A 19,654-nucleotide genomic window follows, 5' to 3' on the forward strand; every position below is an offset into this window, starting at 1 on the left:
GCTGTTAAACAAATGGATTTAAATTCTTCTGGATAACACAGGAGTTCACAAAGATTGCTTTGTATAAATAGTTTACTAGCAGAAAGGCTAAGTCTTTTTAGAATGATGGTCTCACAGTTGGCAGGGAGACCTCAAAATAAAATATTTCTGTAAGGTATCCACCTTATTTTAACTTCAGGATCTTAGAGCATGACTGTGACACTTTATTCTGCTTTTCATGGGTCTACCCAATTTTACTTTTGGATTTTTTTTTTTTTTTTTGCCTACTATGGATGCATTTTTCTCTCTGAGAATAGACCTTCTGATGAGTTTTAGTTTTGTGTGTATTTGGGAGGCGTTCTTTAGGAAAATCTGTTGTACTTTGTTCATTCAGGTAACTAATTCTCACAGCAATATTTACCTAAGTAAAGTCTAGATTAATATCCTTGAAGTGGGTGGAAGAATATCTTGAGATAAGGCCTTCCCTCCTGCCAAAGACTAGTACATTTGATTCTGCCTCTACGTTTAATATAACTGGCTATAGTGCTCACTGAACAGATTTAAACACCTTACCATTCAAAGAACTGTTGTGGTAAGAATTGTCACACTTATTAAATGCTGATGAGTTTAAAAAAAAAAAAAATGTTGTTAGCTGTGTAATTTATTTTTGCCTTCTTTGCGGAATGTTTTTACATCTAGATCTTTACAAAATTACTTGAACAAACTTGATTTTACTAAAGACATCGTTAGCATGCTAGTAAATTTTATTTTATACATAGACTTTTAAAATGGTGCCACCACAGTGTTGTGTTGCTTTGGGATTTGGGTTTTTTTTTTCTTCTTTTTCTAGTTTACTTTGCTTAAAGGAGTGTTTCCATTGAAAATGACAATTTACTGCCTCAGTTGATATCGATCTTACTTTTGTAGAGGGCCATTGCTTCTAGGGAAATATCCAGGGATGTAAACCAACTGAGCTGGTTTAAAATACTAATAAATGTTTGGGAAAATTACAGAGGAACTGTGGAAAGTATTGAAGACACTGCTCAATGTCCTCTATCCATAATATGTTGAACCATGTTATGTCAGTTACAGCTGTGATTCTGGTTGCGGTAAAAGCATGCCTGTATTGGAATGTAACGGTTTTAAGGAACTTTACCTTGGGACAATATTGACTCATCTAGTACAGCTTTGCAGTAAGTTACGCCCTAGCTTTATAAATGAGAATGTAACAACCTGACTTGAAGCACACAATCTTGTGGGAGGAAAAGTTACTTAAACTTTTGATTGTAGTAAAGGACACCTTATGTGATGCAGTAGTGTATGGTTTGTTTTTAAGAAACAAGCTGATGACACCATTGTACTAAACATGATGGTAGCTTTATTTTCTGTAAAGGTAACAAGCCTGGAGCATTGCCATTTATGATATTTTACTTTCTCATTTTTTTTTCATTGGTAGTTCTGACCTTAATGGGAATTAGCTTTCATGAGAAGCTTGAGCCATCACGTGATTCATGGCGTTACTTGTGAGAAACACTTTTGCCTCCTTTCATTTTTCCCTTTTCCCAGATTGTTGGAATGAGCAGTTAGTTGTGATTGCTGCAGGGATAAAGCAGGTCTCTCTGCCTCCTCTTAGTTTTTGGTGATCTGTACTTTAACTGTACTGAGAAAATTTTAAAATAGTGAAGAAACCAAAGAGAGCTTAGCTCACTGAAATGGTTCTACCAACTTTCTACAGGAATATTCTTTTCATTTCTGTTGCACATGCACTGGGAAAGAAAAAGGCCTGAAGAGGCTGGCCAGGCCCTCTCCAATCCTAGAAAAGACAGGAATGACTAATTATTTCCTTTCCACTTCTGCCAAATCCCTGTGGGCCTACAAAGACTCTTGGAGAACTATGAACTTCCAAGAGGGACAGAGATGCATAGAGGATGACAGAGTGGTTGGGTGGGAAGGCTGAGGTGTACATGTCTGTGGTAGGCAGGTGTGGCTGGATTGCAGAGCCTGAAGGTTAGGGCTCAGATCATTGCACTATGAAAAAAAAAATCTAGTAAAAGCTGTTCCAGAGGCCAAATCTGTAGAGTGGCCTTTAGAGTGGACTGAAAGTGTAGTTACCACAACAGTAATTACAGCGGTAACAGTGTAATTACCACATATGCGGTTATGTGCTACATGAAGAGTCAAGATATTCTATTAAAATTTTCATGATTATAGAGGGCCTGATGTGGATTTTCTGATACAGGATTGGTGATGTGGGATCTTCAGTTGTTCTTCCAGAGCCAAGTGGAATTTGGGATAACTCAGGGTTACTCAAGATTCTTGACCCTTTTGAGTATTATTATTAGAAGGGTAGAGAATGATTTTTAGTCCCTCTGACACATTTATAAAGATGTCTTGAAGCAGAGATTCAGCTATATAGATAGATTTGTAACCTTAATACAGTTTATTTCCCCCCAAAAAGATGAATTTTACATAGACTGATGTGTAATGATATACCCATATATGTTGAAGAGCTTGCATATGAAAAGTAAATTAAAGAGCAGTCTGGTAGTTCTCCACTTCAGAAGTGGAGTTTTAGTTTTTATGTATAAATTAGTTGACTCCAAGTAGAAAGAATTGAGAGTAGAGCTGTTCAGATAATACCACTTTTCGTATGTATGTATTTGAGCTGTTCAAATTTGTGTGTTCAATTCTTTCTCCCTAAACATTAAGCATTTTGGTACAGTTTCTTGCTAAGATGGATGAGAGAATGACTTTAAAAAAAAAAAAAAAAAAAAATGTCTGCTCTCACTCTGCTTCCAAGCCTAGAGGAAAACACACAAAATTGGGGAGGGGAAATAGTTCTAGCAATTATAATAAGAACTTTTGATCTAGTGAAATTTAATTGTAAAACAAACAAAACACCTTTAATGCTTGTTGCATGAGATGCCCTTTCTCTTTAAAATAAAAACAGCAGCAACAAATGGAACTCTTTGTAGACCTGCAAATGAAAAACAAAAACTCCCCATGAATTGTTAAGTGATCAAGTTCATATATTTTAGGAGCACTTCAGAAGTGGAAAGCTTATGAAGAAAATGTTTTTAACTAATGACTGTATTACATTTTTTCTAAAAATTGTTAGTGTATCCCTTAATCATTTCAAGTCTATTTTAAATACCATTAGGAAGAAAAATTAAATTTTTTTTCATTTATTATTGTCATTTATTGATGCAGTTTTGAAGCCTGATTTTCTTCAAAGCATATAGTCTGTATACTTTCAGTTTTCAGTCGATACTGTCTCAGCTCGAAGTTTGAACAGTTAAGAAATGACTTGTCTGAGCTTTTAAGTAATAGCCTATGGGAATGAATTTAAGACTGATGTGGAATCATGTCCATGAAGTAATTATTTTTATTATAACATAAATAATACGTTGTTTCCAAAAGTTATTTTGCTCTATTAAGTGCGGTAGATTATAGCAGTGAATGTATAAAGCTACTATTGTGAAAAACATACAAAGCAATACAGAAATCACAGGTCAATTATTCCCCATTTATAGGCAAAGCAGTCCTGAAGGTTGTATTGTCCTTTTATTCATATTAGAATGAATATAACTTTCATATGTAAAATGAAATTGGGAGTGGAAGGTAAGGGATTGGCTCCTACAATAAGAATACTTGCTCAGATCTAGAGGATTTGTAGCCTCCTGTTTTGGGAGAGTATGAGCAACATACAGCTTGTATATCAGCCTTTTATTAGAAAAGCTGGATTTTGAAATAAATGCATTTCAGATTGGGTGGATTTTAGTGGGTATTTTTTTGGGGGGGGGGTTGGGTTTTTTTTTTGTTTGTTTGTTTTTTTTTTTTTTTGTTTTTTTACGGTGTATGCGGAACGGTTTGCAAATAGTAAAACACAAAGTCCATTGCTTAATGTAGTTTTCTAACTTGCAGGTCAGAGCCAGTAAATTCTAAAGGTCAGCATACTTCCTAGAAACAAAGGCTGAGAACATCATTGTATTATTCTGTATCCCTTTTAGGTGTGAAACCAATGTTGATTCCAGCTATATTTGATACAATAGAGAAGACATTGGGCCTGAGCCATCACAAGACGGGTAGATATTCTATTTTTCAAATTTGGAGGAGTAGGAATCCCAGCTCATTATTAAAATACGATTAACTAATACAGTTTTTATAGTGTTGTAGTTTTAAAATATCAATTGGATTGATATTTACAGGAACTCGGTATATAAAAATGAAGCTATTCCTGATTCCAACCCAAGTGAAAAACAAAATATTGATGGCTTTTTCTCCATTTGCTTTATCCACTAGCCGGGTGCCCTGACCTTTGCAGATACAAATTCTACGCAAATCTGCCATAATTACCACTTTAGTTCCATTTTCAGCTAGTAGAATAAGCAGCAAAGCACAGTTTATGCTACTGTATGGATAGCAGTGCAATAGGATACAGCCGCCAGTAAGTAGAAACTTGGTTTTCTAGCAATACCTTTTCTAATATGCAAATACCTTCTGATGTATTGCATTACAAGTTTACTTGTTGGTTACAAAACACATTCACTTCATTCAAAGCATTAACATTTACCAGTATCTTAATTCTGCATTTGGCACACGCTGTGTTTGCAGCTGTTCCAGTTTGCAGGTGACATTTTCAAGCTAGGTTTTGTTTATGTCTTTGTGTAATTGTTTTACGGATTCCTTCCTGTTGGCTAGTTTTTACCAAGTATTATGCAGTACAACTTAGAATCCTTTCAGTGTCTGACAGCTTCCGAGTTGTTGCATATGTTTCTGTGAATAGCTTACAGTAGATCTTGGCCTGAAAATCAACTCTGCTTCAAAAGTCTTTCTCGCTTGTATTTTTAAGCTTTGGCTTTTTAGTCTTCAAAATTATGTTGCGCTTTCACTTTCTAAGTGTATTTGGATGTTTTTCAAATTTATCCACAATAATTATATTGCCTTTTTTTCTTACTTGGGTACTGTTGATAATGGAGCAAGTATTCTTAACTCTAATGAATTTTTAGTTCATTCAGTATTTGGGAGTAGAAAGAGAAAAGAGGCACAAAATTCTCTTTTGCTCCTTTAAAGACCTTTTAGACTTTTGGCCTAAAAGCTATGGCTTTCATAAATTTAGTACAGTTTCATTTTCTACTTCTTTATAAATTATTGAATAGTACACAAGTATGAAGAAAATACTAATTTTCTTAGTGGACAGTTGGCATCAAGTAAGAAAAATAAAGTGTTATTTTAATGCAGTAGAATACTCTTTTTCAAAAATATATGAATGCCATAGTATGTTTCAGTGTTCACATCAGTTTTTAGCTTGACTGAGTATTTATGAAAGAGATAAGACAGAGGTGAAAGGTACCATTTCAGTCATAAGATGCTGTCTCAGCACATGGCTTGTAGAGGAAAAAACTGGGTTTGGTCTGCATGCTTTTTCAATGAGTGTATGCGTGATTATCAAAGCTGATAAACTAACAAAAGTCAACAATAACAAATATAACACACAATTTCTCCTTGTTTTCCATGTATCTTTATACAAGGCCATATGTAGAAATCGCGAAGTGCAGTAATGCCAGGTACACACTATCCATTCCTGGTTCCATGGGAAACTTCCTTGTTATTTTCTTGTCTAATTACTGGCCACTAGCTGCAGGAATTGTTTACGGGATAGAGATATCGGGAATATTATTTTACCCACATTAGCCAGACTTAGGAATGGAAATCCAGTGTGTACTACATGAACAAATAGCAGTTCCAGAATTAATGTTAGAAGTGATGATAGGTCTTCTGATTTAGAAAATGAGTTGGCATGAGTGTCTGTTAATATGTGCTTGCCGTAAATAACGTTCTAGATTATTTCCTCTGATTTTCCTTTTCCTACTTTTCCTTTCCCATAGAATTTTTCTTTATCCTGAAGTCATAAGTGTATTCTAGAACTTATGAAATAGCTTTAAGTATAGTTATTGAATCTCCATTCAAGATATCTTAAAGTAAATTGTGCTTAGGAAATAATTTTGTGACTGTTTTCTGTCTCTGATTTCCCCCCCCACACACACACACATTTCTTACTCTTGTCTCTGTTCAGCCTCCTCTATCCTTGTGCTCCCAGCCCTACTAGACTAGGTGCAGGGAACTAGAAACACTAAACTAGACTGCCAGCATGACAACGTATAATTCAATAATAAAAATATTTTTAAAACAGTAACAGTTGTAGTCTTGTTCTGAATCTTTATGCCAAATTGCTCAAAACTCTCCCACTAGGTAATTAGTGTGACATCATAGACTGAATTTGTGTGCAGGGTCTCTATGTTTCCAGGAAACTTCAGGTAATTTTACACATGTTAGGAACCTGACTGAAATCAATTTAATTTTTAGCTGCTGTTTGATTCACAGAACCTTAACGATTGTGACAGCTGTTGAATCCTTGGGAATGTTAGAATAGAACGTGTATATACATCAGATTTCATTCTTTACAAGTATGATCACTAATACCCTTAGAAATCAATTTCTAACCTCTTTTGAAGTGATGGGAAATGTTTTTTACATTCCTTTTTGTCTCTTTTTATGCTGATAGCAATTCTGCTGTGTACAGAATAACGCCTTTGACCTGCTCTGATAACGCAGCTCTATTTTCAAGTTAGGGTATGTGAATGAATAAATCAGAATTCTAAATGGCTGAGCAGGGGAGAAAGAACTTAAGAAAAGAGAAGACTGTCTATGGTGGAGGAAGCTTTTAACTCTCAGTATATTTAGTGATTTTTTTTATTTCTTTCTCCCCTTATGTAACATCAGAAGTCACGTTTGAATAAATATTTGGATAACATGTTTGTATTTCTAAAACTGAAGTAATCTTGTTTCATTTTTAAAGGATATTTTTTCCAGTGTTAATTTCTTTTGTTTTACATAAGAAGACTGTGAAATTTATTCATGCTTTCTTACTTGAGTTTGTATTATAGGCAGTCCAGAGCCATTTTGGTCTACTAACTGATGGTTTAGGGAATCTTTATATGCATATATATTTGATATGTGTACTTTCAAAATAACTGTTGTTTTGCAGAGAGCTGCCAACGTGGCCAATAGAACATAAGAGTAAATTTAAAGTACTTTGATACAGCAATATCAAGACAGTAGTGATGTACTTAAAAAGTAAGTTCAGTAATACCTGTCTATATTTAGGAAAGCTCCTGGTAATTGGTGTGATGTGAGATGGGCCTTTATGTGTAATACAGCTTTAAGGAGGAAAATTGTATCAATGGAAAGATTGAACAAACTGTGTTGCTCAATACCTAGTTGTTCAATTCTACTACAGAATAACTACCTGGAATGCCAAATTCAAATATGAACATGAATGCCAAATTCAAATATGAACATGAATGCAATACTGTTTTCTGTAGTATGTGAAAATAAATTTGTAATGATGTTTGCACGTGTTTAGTATTTTCCCCATACTGCACATACATCAATCTATGTGCATATAAAGATTCCCTAAAATACCACTCAACAGTGCAAAAGAGCAGCGAACTATGTGACCTTACTAATCTACTGTTTTCTTAATTACTCTGTAAAGCTCATATGTCGCATAAAATCTTAAGATATTAAGGTTTGCAAGATAACCAGCCAAGTTAAAATTTGCCCTTTAGAAATAATTTTGTCATACTTGAGTTATAAAATAATTAACCTGGTCCACTTCCAAAACATTTTGTCATTCTGCATTGAAGCAAACAAGGGTTTTCATCATGGCAAGAGAGAACTGCGTGGTTTAAAAAAGTAAGTGGGAAACTGAACTACGCTTGAAGCTGGGTTACAGTGTGAGGTGCAGCTTTCGTTACTGTGAGAACTGTAATGTAATAAACTCAGCTGTATTTAGAAGAATTTGAGTTTCTGCAGTACAACTTCACTGGCTTTGAACTCTGCTGTCAAATGTTCTTGTCACACTTATTCACCTCCCATGTACTTAGTGTAGTTACCAAATGGTTATTTATGCCTAACGAGGGTTGTGTAGCAAATGCTTGATATCTATAGGCTGAAATAGTATTAGAGTTTTCTAAAATAGTAAGGTAGCATGATAATAAAAGTTACCATTTTATTTTGAATTATATTGTAAAGTATCTGCATATTACAAATCGCATTCAATTTGGATTCTCTTGGGAATAAAGTTTGCTGTCTGTATAGCATGCTATTCTATCCTCAAATATGATAAATACTTCTAAATATGACAAGCAACAAGTAATTGCAAAAGCTGTACTTTCAGATTAAAATTTTGACTGGAGGGTGGTATTCCATGTATTCAGATAAGAACTTCAGCAAGGTAAATTTGCTGATGTCTGGTCTGTAATTCTAGTGATTTGTTTTTGCTTTCAAAACCAAGACTTTGTTCTGTGTTGATTAGAAAAACAACTTGGAGAAAAGACAATATATTCAGTCTTTACTGTTTTACAGTTTTACAGTTATTGTCTTCTGTAATGTTTTGAAACAGAACACTAAAATTTGGCAGTGTAACTGTTAAACATATACTTGGTATAGTTTGAAAACTTGTGCAGTGCTGTGACTTTTTTGTTGGCTGTCTCATTAAACCATCCTCTCCCACAGGAATAGATGATATAGTGTGGTTTCCATAACTTAGCTGAGTGCTTTCCAGATGGACAGTCTGACAGTGTGCTCACTGTAGACTTCTGTTACAAAGTCTTGCTCTTTGTTTTGTTTGTGTTCTCTTCTCAGCCTCTGCCCACCCCAGGATCAAGCAGCCTTCCTTTTCTGTCTGGGTAGTTTGGGTGGAGGTGAAAGCAGATTTGAATAAGCAGTCCATATCTTTTAATTCTTCTCTTTTGGGACCTCTTTTCTATTTGCAGTACCAGCAACGTACCTTAGGTCCAGTAAGAGAAACACAGTCTTTGTATTTTACCCTTATTCATAAGTGAGGGGGAGTGCCATTAATGCCATTGCTTTCTTTAAACAACCTTGTTGAAACAAATTGTTCACTGTGAATATTTCACCACTGCCAGCTCTACCCTTTGATATTTTTCAGAGAAACTGGGTCATCTTTCATTTGTGGCTGAATTATAAAGCCATTCTGGTCTGAACTGTAAAACCTGTATTCTATTTTCTGATCCACGATAAGAAGTCCCTGCTGCCTCGGGAGGGATGTACTTCTTTTTGTGTCTCTTCCTCCTTCAGCCGAAGAATGGATTTCCTTTGATTTATTTCTGAATCCCAGATAGACCCAACCCTATTCTGGGCTCAGGAGGAAGCAATAAATGATCTTTGACACTTGCCATTCTGAAGTGAGAACAGTCATAGTTGCAGAGCTGTAGTCTACTGTCAGATCAGTTAAGGACTTTGGTTCCGTCTTGTTCAGCTCTTAATCCAGGAAAGTCTTATGCTCCTTTAGGTATTCTGTGGGCATTGGCTAGTTGTTTGGCATCTTTTAATGCCCTCTTTCATGGAAGATAATATGCCACAGAGCAATCTCGTATTCCATCAAGCAGAACAAGAGAAGCATTGTAAGCAGTCTATATAGGGTACTTAGATGGCTGTGACAAACATCGGCAATGGCTCTTCCAACAGATTGGTTACATGCATGATATCTTTGAGTATTTATGGGGGTCATGAACTAGTCTTCATTGGCCAGCTCTTTTCAGAGCCAGACTGGTATTCTTTTAAACTACCTTGTGTCAAATGACATCAAATGCTTTGGTATGGACATAATAGACAAGGGCTCTAGGATTTCATTTGTTTCGCCTCATCATAGTCCTCCATCTCTCTCCCTTTTTGTGGATGCTTCTCATGAAAGTCTGCTTAAATTGGCAGTAGATACTTTGAGTGTTTTAGAACCAATTTCTCCATAGCTTGACAGGTTCGATAACATCTGTTTAGTGGCCAGAGAGGAAGCAAGGTCAAAGACACGTTCTGATATGAAGCAAATTGAATTTCTATAATCACACATTCCAATTCAGAATATTGACACTTACTAATATTATTCTAGCTGTTTAAGAGGGGATGGTTTATTATTTTCAGATATTTATTCAGATTGCATATTTTGTAAACAAAAGTTTGGCCTGTCACATTTGCCTCCATTTTTGTTCTTGCAGGGGTCACTGCTCCCTTTTTGTCATTCTTGTGGTCTTCCTGTTTTGGTGATAATTGCCTCTGAGTCCCTCTTTCCTTAATTTGATAATTGGCTCCTAGGAAGACCTACATGAAAGCTGATATTTAATTCCAAGCTGTGCCTGGGTTGTGTTTAATCATCTTTATCTCAGTGAAGAGCCAAAGCTGAGTTTTAAATCGTTACGAGCCATTGAACCAATTTTACTTTTCTAATGATGAGAGCTTTCCTGCTTGAACTGGTATCAGTCTGTGTTAAATAGGATCCTTAGTACACTCTTTGGTTGACCTCCTTGCCAGTCTCTACAAGTATAACAGTAACTATTGCTTTTAAGACACCTGACCTCTTTTGCATATGTGATGCTACATATGACATTTAGTTCATTGCCTCTACACTGGGTGCAGTTTGTTTATTTTCACTCAGTAGGTAGACTGTTATTTCTTGGGCTGTGAAGACTCTCATTAGTTCTAGTTTAAGTAGCAGGATCCCTTCACCATCCGAAGAATTCTTCTCTGTGTCCCTTCAGGGTAGTGATATTAGATACAACTTATGCATCTGGAGATCTATTGCAAATGGATTATAGCCATAGGATGAACTGAAGCTTTAGAGAACTGAATTTGAAATGTATTCTGAACCTGTGAAAGAACTATGCATTCAAATGATGGTTATATTTACATAGTACATCAGTAGAATTGTATGAAGTTCCTTTTGTCCTTTCAGAAGATAATCTCAATATGGAGTTGGTTCATAAATAAACAGACCTTAAATGTCAGTAAGGTTCCTCTGGAATGGGACTATAATGAATGAGGTGCTTGCTTCTAGACCATTCATGAGATGCTTACTTGGGTAGTCTCACAATACTAGGATTGATCTGAGTTGACCTGTTTAATTCCTATGCTGTTAAGAAGTTCCACCTCTTCTTTGGTTGTTTCTGATAGTATCCTTAGTTGAAGAGACAGATGCTGAATTTCACTCAGGACTCGATGGACAAGTCAAATTATTTGAAGTAAGATAGAATAGGACACCGGTGATTTTGACATGGTCAGGACAGTTTTGATATCCTGTGATCTTTATGGGTTCTCCAGAGTCCCCACCATTACTTCTGGACTGAAAACAGTAACTAGACTGATTCATCTGGACTTAAAAATCTCCACAGCATCAGATAGTGGATAGCTGTCTTTGGAAGAAAACTTCTGTTCCTCTCTGGGTTGAGATCTTCAAAAATGACAGGAAGATGCAATAGACTTCTTTTCATTGTCCCAGATGGATCAAAATTTCACCTTATTGTGCCCAGCAATCTGTTCTCTCTACCTGAACTGTAATTGCTTAGAATATCCACTTCAACTGAGAAAAGAACTAAGGGAGAGGCTATACTATGCCAGCCATTATTCTACTCAGCTGTTTGCTGGGCCTATATTTTTACCAAATGATTATTGAATTTTTAGTTTGGTCTCCCCTGCTCTCAGCATCTGTCAGAACTCCATCTATACCTTCAGCAAGTGTTCTGTCACCTATGAAGCCTGAAAGACTGATGCGAACTTTATTGAAGTGTTACTGTGCAAAGGAATATGCAGTTGCTCCACTGGGTAGTTAGTGGAACAGTGTAGTTTGTCATGCTGACTTGAAAATAAGCATGGATTGTCACTTAATGATAGATTGCTTACTGATCAAATTTCTTTGAACTGTCTAGTTTACACACATATGTCTGTCTTGCTTACTTTCCCACCTCTCACAATCTTCTGCATTCCAGAATGTTTATTTTATACCTTGTTTGTTTTAAGGAGATTTTTTCTTCTCCCCAGTTGTCAGAAAATTGAACAGGCAGTGCGAATTGTGTTATATATTTATCCCTTGTGTGACTAGAAAGGGCAGCATTTCAGCGTGTCCGCTGAGGATACTGCAAAGGAGGAAAAAAACAGTTCTCAGGTTCCAAGTGCTATGTTAAGAGATCTTAAGATCTCTTAATGGTAAATAAACTAAAGAGTGGGTGTGGCAGGAGACCATGTGTTTTGTCCTTTCTTTGAGTTCCTTGTGAGGTATAGGAATATGTTGTTATCTTTTTGCACGATTGCATACTGCTTTATTGCTCTCTTTGACCTGTATACATTGATAATGTTAGGTATTAAAATTCTGAAATCCTGCTTAGTTGGCCTTTATAAAAGTAGAGCAAACTGTTTTACTCAGTAGATGTACCTTGCGCTTGAATTGAGAATCTTGACTTTACTTTTGCTATGGGAGAAAAATCTGTACAAAAGCGCAGGGATGTGGGCCTCCTCTTGAGCTTTCTTTTGGAAAGTAAAGGTGGAGGAAAAAAATACACCCCAAAACTAATTATTTGCTTAATTCTAACTCTTATAGGATTTTATTTATTTGCACAGAATCGGTGATTTCAAGCTTGTTCTGTGCTGCAGTGTTTCATGTGATCTACTTCAGCAGAAACCAGAACTGCTGGTACATTTATATTGGAAGACTTCAGACAGTGTATAGTTTATACTGCGTGGGGGAGTGTGCTGAGTGGGAGGGGAATCATTATAGATGGCTTAAGAATTCTGTGAATCAGAATTTCTTCTTTACTAAATAAATTAAAATTTGCCAATGCAAATCTTTTTTCTTAATATGTTTACAGTGAATGACTTGTCATTGATGTCAAGAGAAAAACCAAAGGTCTAATTCAGCTTTCTGTATTTTAAAAACATTTTGTTCTTTTGAAATGAATATATTTTGTGACATCAGTAAGAGCATTCATAATTCTGAGTTGTATGACTATGAGGTTTTTGATTGCTTTAATAAAAGGAATGTTTAAGTTTTGTTGAGGAATGTTTTCCATGAAGTTCTTCATTAAAAAAAAAAAAAAAAGACACTACTAAGCTGGTGAATGCAATAAGTTGCTTGATTTTACTTTTGAACTTGCTACTAGCCTTTTTTCCCCCTCCCTCTCCCTCCATCTATCTATAATGCTAGAAAACAAGAATCTTAAAAGCACTCCTGCTTCTGGATGGTATGTTTTCCAGTAATAAAATGGAGCACTTTGGAACAAATGATACAGGTTGTATCTGTAACTGTACTGTGTTGTCAGAAAAATACAGTTATGAGTTGGAGCATGTTAGATTTTTCATGCTATCAAATAGATTTAATTTTCCAGAACTTTGTGCCTTGTTTTGCTTACCAAAGCAAAAACTAATGGGAAAAAGGTGCCTTTCTGTCTCCCTGCTGTCTTGATAACACTTTAGAATAGATGTTAGTATTGCACTTGCTTTAGACAATGCTTAGATGCTGTTTCTAAATAGAAATTTTATTTATAGAAACACAGCAATTTCAGGCTCAATGCTTGGGTTCAAGTGATGGTTGTCATTGGTTGGAGAATTATGTTCTGATACTTAGATCAGTTATGAAAACAGTCAACCTGAAGCGGTTATCTCCTGAAGGAGATAATAGAGATCATTTTGAAAAGATAATTTATACGAGAGTGTTATCTCTAAGTAGATGTTTAATGTCTACTACTAATCAAAACCAGTTACAATCATAAGATCAGAACAGTAAACTCCGAACTTCTTAGAATTAAAGAATAAACCAGGTTGGAAAGAATTTTTAGAAGTCTTCTGTTTTAATGCCCAGCTCAAAGTGGGCCCTACATGTAGCAGATTGCTTAGGGTCTTATCCAGCTGAGTTTTGACTCTCCTCTGCATCTTCTCTGGGCAATTCAGTGTTTCACTTCCCTCATCTTTTTTTTTTTTTTTTTTTTTTTAAGACATTTCCAAATAATACTATCTAATAAACATTTCCTTTGCAACTTGCATCCATTTTCTCTTGTCTTTTCTCTGTGCTTCTCCTAAAGGCATATGGCTCTCATTTTTGTACCTGAAGACTTCTCTTAAAACTGAACACACCTAGTTTTATCAGCCCCTTCTACACCTCAAGCTCCAGCCACTTTATCACTTTGACTGTCCTCCTCTGGACTGCTCCAGTATCTCAGCATCTTGTACTTGGTAGGCCAAACCTGTACACAGTATTCCAGATGCCATCTCACAGGTGTCAGAGGGAGATGGTGACTTCCTTTGACCTGCTGGCTGCAGTCCTCCTGAATGCAGACCCTGCATATGGTTGGCCTTCCTTGCCCTGGGGTGCACTGCTAACTCATATTCAACTTGCTGTCTATGAGGACCACTTCCTCCCCCCCCCCCCCCGATTGTTTTCTACAAAGATAATATAAACTATAGTGACGCTTCTAATGCTCTGAGAATGCAGGTAGTACACCAGGACTATTCAACTCAGATTTACATGATCATATAATGTGAAAGCTCCTCTAAGCTGAAACATGTCATGCAAGAGCTTGTGAAGTCCATCTTCCTCCAGGTCTTTGTCTCTTAAACACTTCCTTACTCCATTCCATTCCTTCTATCTTGTGCCTCTTTCTTTCTCCCCATCTCCCCACAGAAATAACTTCTAAACTAACACACAACTTGTTTTCTGTGATGGTCTGCCCAACAAGAGCCAGCATGCAGTGGCAAGTCTGGGCTTTGGTATGTGTTGGTTGAATGATTGCCTACCTTCTGTCAGATGCAGTGAGTAACAGCTGAGTTCTGCCTCTGCCCTTCTTAGTGGGAATGCAGATTTGTGCCTTTATCTGTGCCTGGCTTTCAATTTCAACAATCATTCTCGAGACTCCAATTCTATTGTCAAATAGACCTGAAATTGTGCAATGGATTCAGAAGTCACTGAAGATGTAAGAAGAGGTTTCAGAGGTCCTAACAACCTTGTTCTCTTAGGAAACCATTTTGAAAAAAAATCTATTTTGAAAACCATTGATTATTGGACTCTCTTCTGTAATGCAAGACCATGTTAAATAATCATCCTGTTTGCAGATCTGAATAAGTTATACTTAGTAAGTAGTTGTTAGATTAGCAGTGTTTGTATCTGGTATTTAGGCATACTTTTAAGAGGAAAGTTAGTACTTTAATATGTAGTTCCTTTATGTCTTACTCAGCGATTGCATGTGTGCGACTAAGTAGTCCGCATGGAAACAGATTTCATTTTCAAAGACAGTAGGTCTTTCAGTGAGAAATGTTTGTAAAAATTCATAGCCAGGATGTCAAGTAGCTTAATCATTATGTTCTGGTTTTGATTTGTGGAATGAAAACTTTGGAATGTTTTCATTAGAAGTTACAAAGACTATTTTTTGCCTCAAAGGGTAAACACAGAATCTTAAAATAACTGTTTTTACTGATGAGAACAACTTTTCAAAGTAATGTAAAATGGCTTGCTTGTATATCACAAGAGCTAATGAGTGAAACAAGACTTTTAGAACACAGTGTACTTAGTATTGAAAATAATTATTATAATTTACTGTTGATGGATTCCCTTATATGGAACTTTCAATGTACGGGATACATCAAAATACAGTTTATAAGGTTGAGGGTGTATATTTTGGCACATTTGTTAAAGAATCAGCCTGGGCAGCTGAAGCACCTTTTTGTTAGACGTTTGTTGGATTTTCAGCTTTGTTGTCTGAAGTGGATATGTTACTTTTTTATTTTTTCCAAGATGCAAATATCTGGACTATTTGAACCCTGAGTTTTATGGACAGTGGAAATAAATGATATGCTAGGTTAGAGGATGTATGGCATTTGTGTATACCTGGTTTAAATCTTGGATTTCTAGCTTCTTGTAGTAGACAGTAGTCACAGTGAAAGGTTGAAATTATTTTGAAGAGATAAGTTAGTTTATTTTTCATCAGCTTTCTGTGGCATGTAACTCATGATTTTCTTTCTGAAATATCTTGCCTAGAGCATTAGCATACCATGCTTTAGGAATAAGAAGTTTTAGTATATAGCAATTGAGTGCTTTTTTGGCATTTAAATGCTCAGTTGAAAAACGTGGGGAATTTTAGATTACAAATAAAGCATCCAGTGACCTATTTTCTAAGTTTTTCCCATGTATACATGTACTGAATCAACTAAGAAGTGGGAAAACTAAACTGTCAACGTAACTACACAATATTTGTAATTATGCTATAAAAGAAATTTCTCGGTAATTGTGGGAGATTAGTCTTTTTATTTGTTCAATAACATCTGTTTTGTATCACCTGAAACTGTGAAACATACTACATTAAACGACATAATTTAGGAGGAGGTAGGACAGCAAAAATTATAGCCTTTATTCATAGATTACATCAAGTTTTTTATGGAGAGAACTATCTATTCATAAACCAAGGTAGAAGTATGTACTTAGCATTTGAAATAATGCATCTGTGCAGTTGCAGGTTGCTTTGGTCATATCCTTCCATATCATGGGCATTTTTAAGACTTATCACTTGTCACCTTGACTTCATGAGCTGCTAATTCATTGACAAGAATATGCTGTAAAAACACCGCTCTTTAGGGTTAAGTCCTGAATATGGATGTCACCGGTCATTTTATTGACAAGTTTTGTGTGCTATGGTCTCAGCCGTTTTTAAACGGAGAACTATTTGCAATAGTTCTCAATTGCAATAAAGTGCTATTGAATTGTGATACTATATGGAGTTACTGTGACTTGTAAGCCAACTCTTTGGCTACCTTACTTGATGGATACTCCTTTTGATTTTTTTTTTCCCCCAAAAGAGGAAAATAGCTGTTACAGTCTTTCCATCCCTCAATTTATTCTTCTCCTAGAAAAGGTCCAGTAGCTTACAACTTAAAAGTTGTTCTCATCAGGAGAGACTGGCAGGCGAAGAGAGTTCTCCCAGATTAGTTTCATCTGTACCCTTCTTCCCTTGATGTGTTCAGGTACAAGGTGATTAGAAAAGTTGTGTAGTGTAAAGTCATATTGCCCTATTTATCTGCAGGCTAGACTGCTGCTGGTCTGAGGATGGGCTCTGCAATCCCATCACAGCACAGCGAAAGCTGGCAGTCATGCTGTGAAAGAGCCAGTAGGCTGGAAGTAATTCACTGCTGATCAGTCTGCCATGTCTCAGGAATAAAGAGAGTTCCGGTAGACATGATTCATTCAGTCCACCTACATTAGTCATTTAGCATGCTGGAGAGATTCTCTTTGGTACAATTTCAATTTACATCTATACTTTGAATCCTTCTGCATGCAATTAAGTGCTGAACAGATGTGCTCAAAGCTGTTTCTCTCCTAGTGAAACCAATGCTGAAGTTGCACGCTAGAATACCTTTCAGAGTGCCTCAGTATCCTGCAGTACGGACACAAAGTCTTCCAGTGCTTAGCTCTGCTTCTGCACAGTGTGCCTCTAAGACTAATTCTTGGCACAACCTTTATTGCCAGTAAAGACATGATGTGGACATCACTTAACAGGTCACAGCAGATTGAACCCTGGTCCTTCCCTCCTTGCACTGCTCTTCTTGATAATGTAGATTTTTATATTGTGGTCAGGTGGCAGTGGAGTAGCACTTAAAGTCAAAGTGTAACGAGGTGGTGATATAGAGCCTTGGTAAATGGGACAGACATCTTGTCCTAACATTTTGTCTAATGCTATCCTGTATTAAGACCAGATATTGGTTTCTTGTATGTAGAAATGAAGCATATTCTGTAACCACCCAATGTATGCAGTATATGCCAGTTATAGGTGTATCATTCATGTGTTCAAAATAAAATTGTTGCCTATTACTGTTTAAGTCTATGTTGTATTTCGTGTTATACTTACTTGTTCATCCTGGACAGCTGGCTTTCATTCAGGAAAAATTTTAAGTATGCACCAGACTTCATTAGGTATAAACTTAAAATTCTTGGCTGATTTGGAGTCAGCTATTAAGAGAAACTAGCTAAGAGTGGAATTCTGGTCAAATACATTATTTTCTTCTATTCTTTTCCTGAAGCATTTTTCTTATTCTGTTAAACAACAACAGGTCACTAGGTATATTTTAGTTCTACATTTTCTGATTTCTTTTATTTGCATTCCTTTAAATGAAGTAATGCTGACTTGTACAATTTAGACCAAAGTTCGGTGTCACCACATACATATACAATGAGTGGAAATTGTTGTTTTGTATTTCAAGAAAGTATTTCTAAGTAATCTTCCGAAAGTAGACTTCAACTGAAACAGGAAATAAAAAGAAAAAAAATTCTATAGCTCAAAAAATATTTTAAGGTAACTCTTTGATTTGTAACAAGTTATGCAACGTGAACAAAAAGATGATTCTTTTATAATGTCATTCAGAGTAATGCCAACTCTGCCATTTTGGGATTATTGGATGTACTGTTCATAGAATAGCTGTATCCTAAATAACATTTTCACTTTGACAATGGGAGAAATTATAGAGGGAGCATTGTCAAATGTAGTGCGTCCCTCTGTGCAAGTTTCTCATTTTCCTTTCTGTGTAAAAAAAAACCAACATAGGTGATCATAAATTTACCAAATGAGATATAGGATTTCAAATACCTGTAACATGCAATATTAGGAGTCCCATTTTCAAATTTCATGTTGCATTTGAACATCAGAAGTTCAAGTGTATGTGTATTTCTTACCCTTTTACCACCTTTTTGCATAAATGACTTGTAACTTCAATTCTTTAAAAACGTTGTTGACATGAACAGAGGGATGTGCTTTTTGCTGGTTTTACAATAGTAGGTAAACATGTGCCTCACTACATAAAAGTTTTGGAAAGCGTAATTGTATTTGAGCTGAAAAAAAGTCACAGACAAGTAATATATTACAACTGCTATAGAAATGTTACCTTTTCATGCAGCTAACAAATTTGTGTTCTGCCATTCCATGAAATAGACTCCTAAACATTATTTCACAACTTCCTGTCTAAATGATTTTTATAGATTTCTTGGAACGTGTGCATAGTACACTCACTAAACTAGCATTGTGTCACTGGTATAAGTGTGTTTTCAGATACATTAAGATAGGTTTTAAATCCAAGTCTACAATACTGTATGTTTAGTCTAGGTAGCATTTTCTGTGTTATAATATCTGAATGAAAAGACTTAAACAGATTTTGTCTAGAAGTTTGTTAACTAATCCTTAACATATTTCTTGATCTCTTTAGGTCACTGTCACCAATATATTGGAATCAACTTTAATTTTTCTGCTATAGCATTTGAATTTTTATTAATTTAGGAACCTAACCTCTGTAGTGTGGCTAAATATTTCCTTAGTAATATGCATCTCAATTAAGAATATTATGAAAGTTTTCTTTTTTTAAGGATATGGCCCTTGTTGCTCCTGAAGCGCCTTCAGAACAAGCCAGAAGGGTTTTCCAAACGTATGACCCTGAGGGTAAGGGCTGTACCTTTTGCAGAAGTGAGATTTTGCGTTGAAGTGTGCTTGCTCAGTAGAGACAAGTTTCAAATAATAATGAATGTAGCATTGTGTAGGGTTAATTTCTTCAGAAAATAGGACTGTTATTTTATAAAACGAGTTCTAAATATTGCACTTTCAAATGCATTTTCCTTTCCATACCAGGATATATGCTGTTTATCCCTTTGCTCAGTACTAATTAATAGCTTAATTGTCAATAAGACAAGAAATTTTTCTTACAGTAGTCAATCTACAAGTGAAATGAAGTTTTCTGAAAACTTTGCAATAAAGGAAGCTAAATACAGCAGTGCAATAGAAAACAGAATTCTTGAAGCATA

The 19,654-nt window shown here is 35.8% G+C and overlaps 1 protein-coding gene across 2 annotated transcripts in view; it reads left to right on the plus strand.

Moving 5' to 3' along the window:
• Positions 1–19,654, plus strand: part of MINDY3 (MINDY lysine 48 deubiquitinase 3) — a 61,914-nt gene that overhangs the window by 30,765 nt on the left and 11,495 nt on the right. For both annotated transcript variants that reach the window (XM_062569067.1, XM_062569068.1), the window contains exon 11: positions 19,223–19,295. In XM_062569067.1, the coding sequence (XP_062425051.1) occupies positions 19,223–19,295 (73 nt within the window). The remainder of the gene's footprint in view (positions 1–19,222; positions 19,296–19,654) is intronic.

The sequence above is a fragment of the Rhea pennata genome, chromosome 2 (assembly GCF_028389875.1).
Source record: "Rhea pennata isolate bPtePen1 chromosome 2, bPtePen1.pri, whole genome shotgun sequence".
Classification (NCBI taxonomy): domain Eukaryota; kingdom Metazoa; phylum Chordata; class Aves; order Rheiformes; family Rheidae; genus Rhea; species Rhea pennata.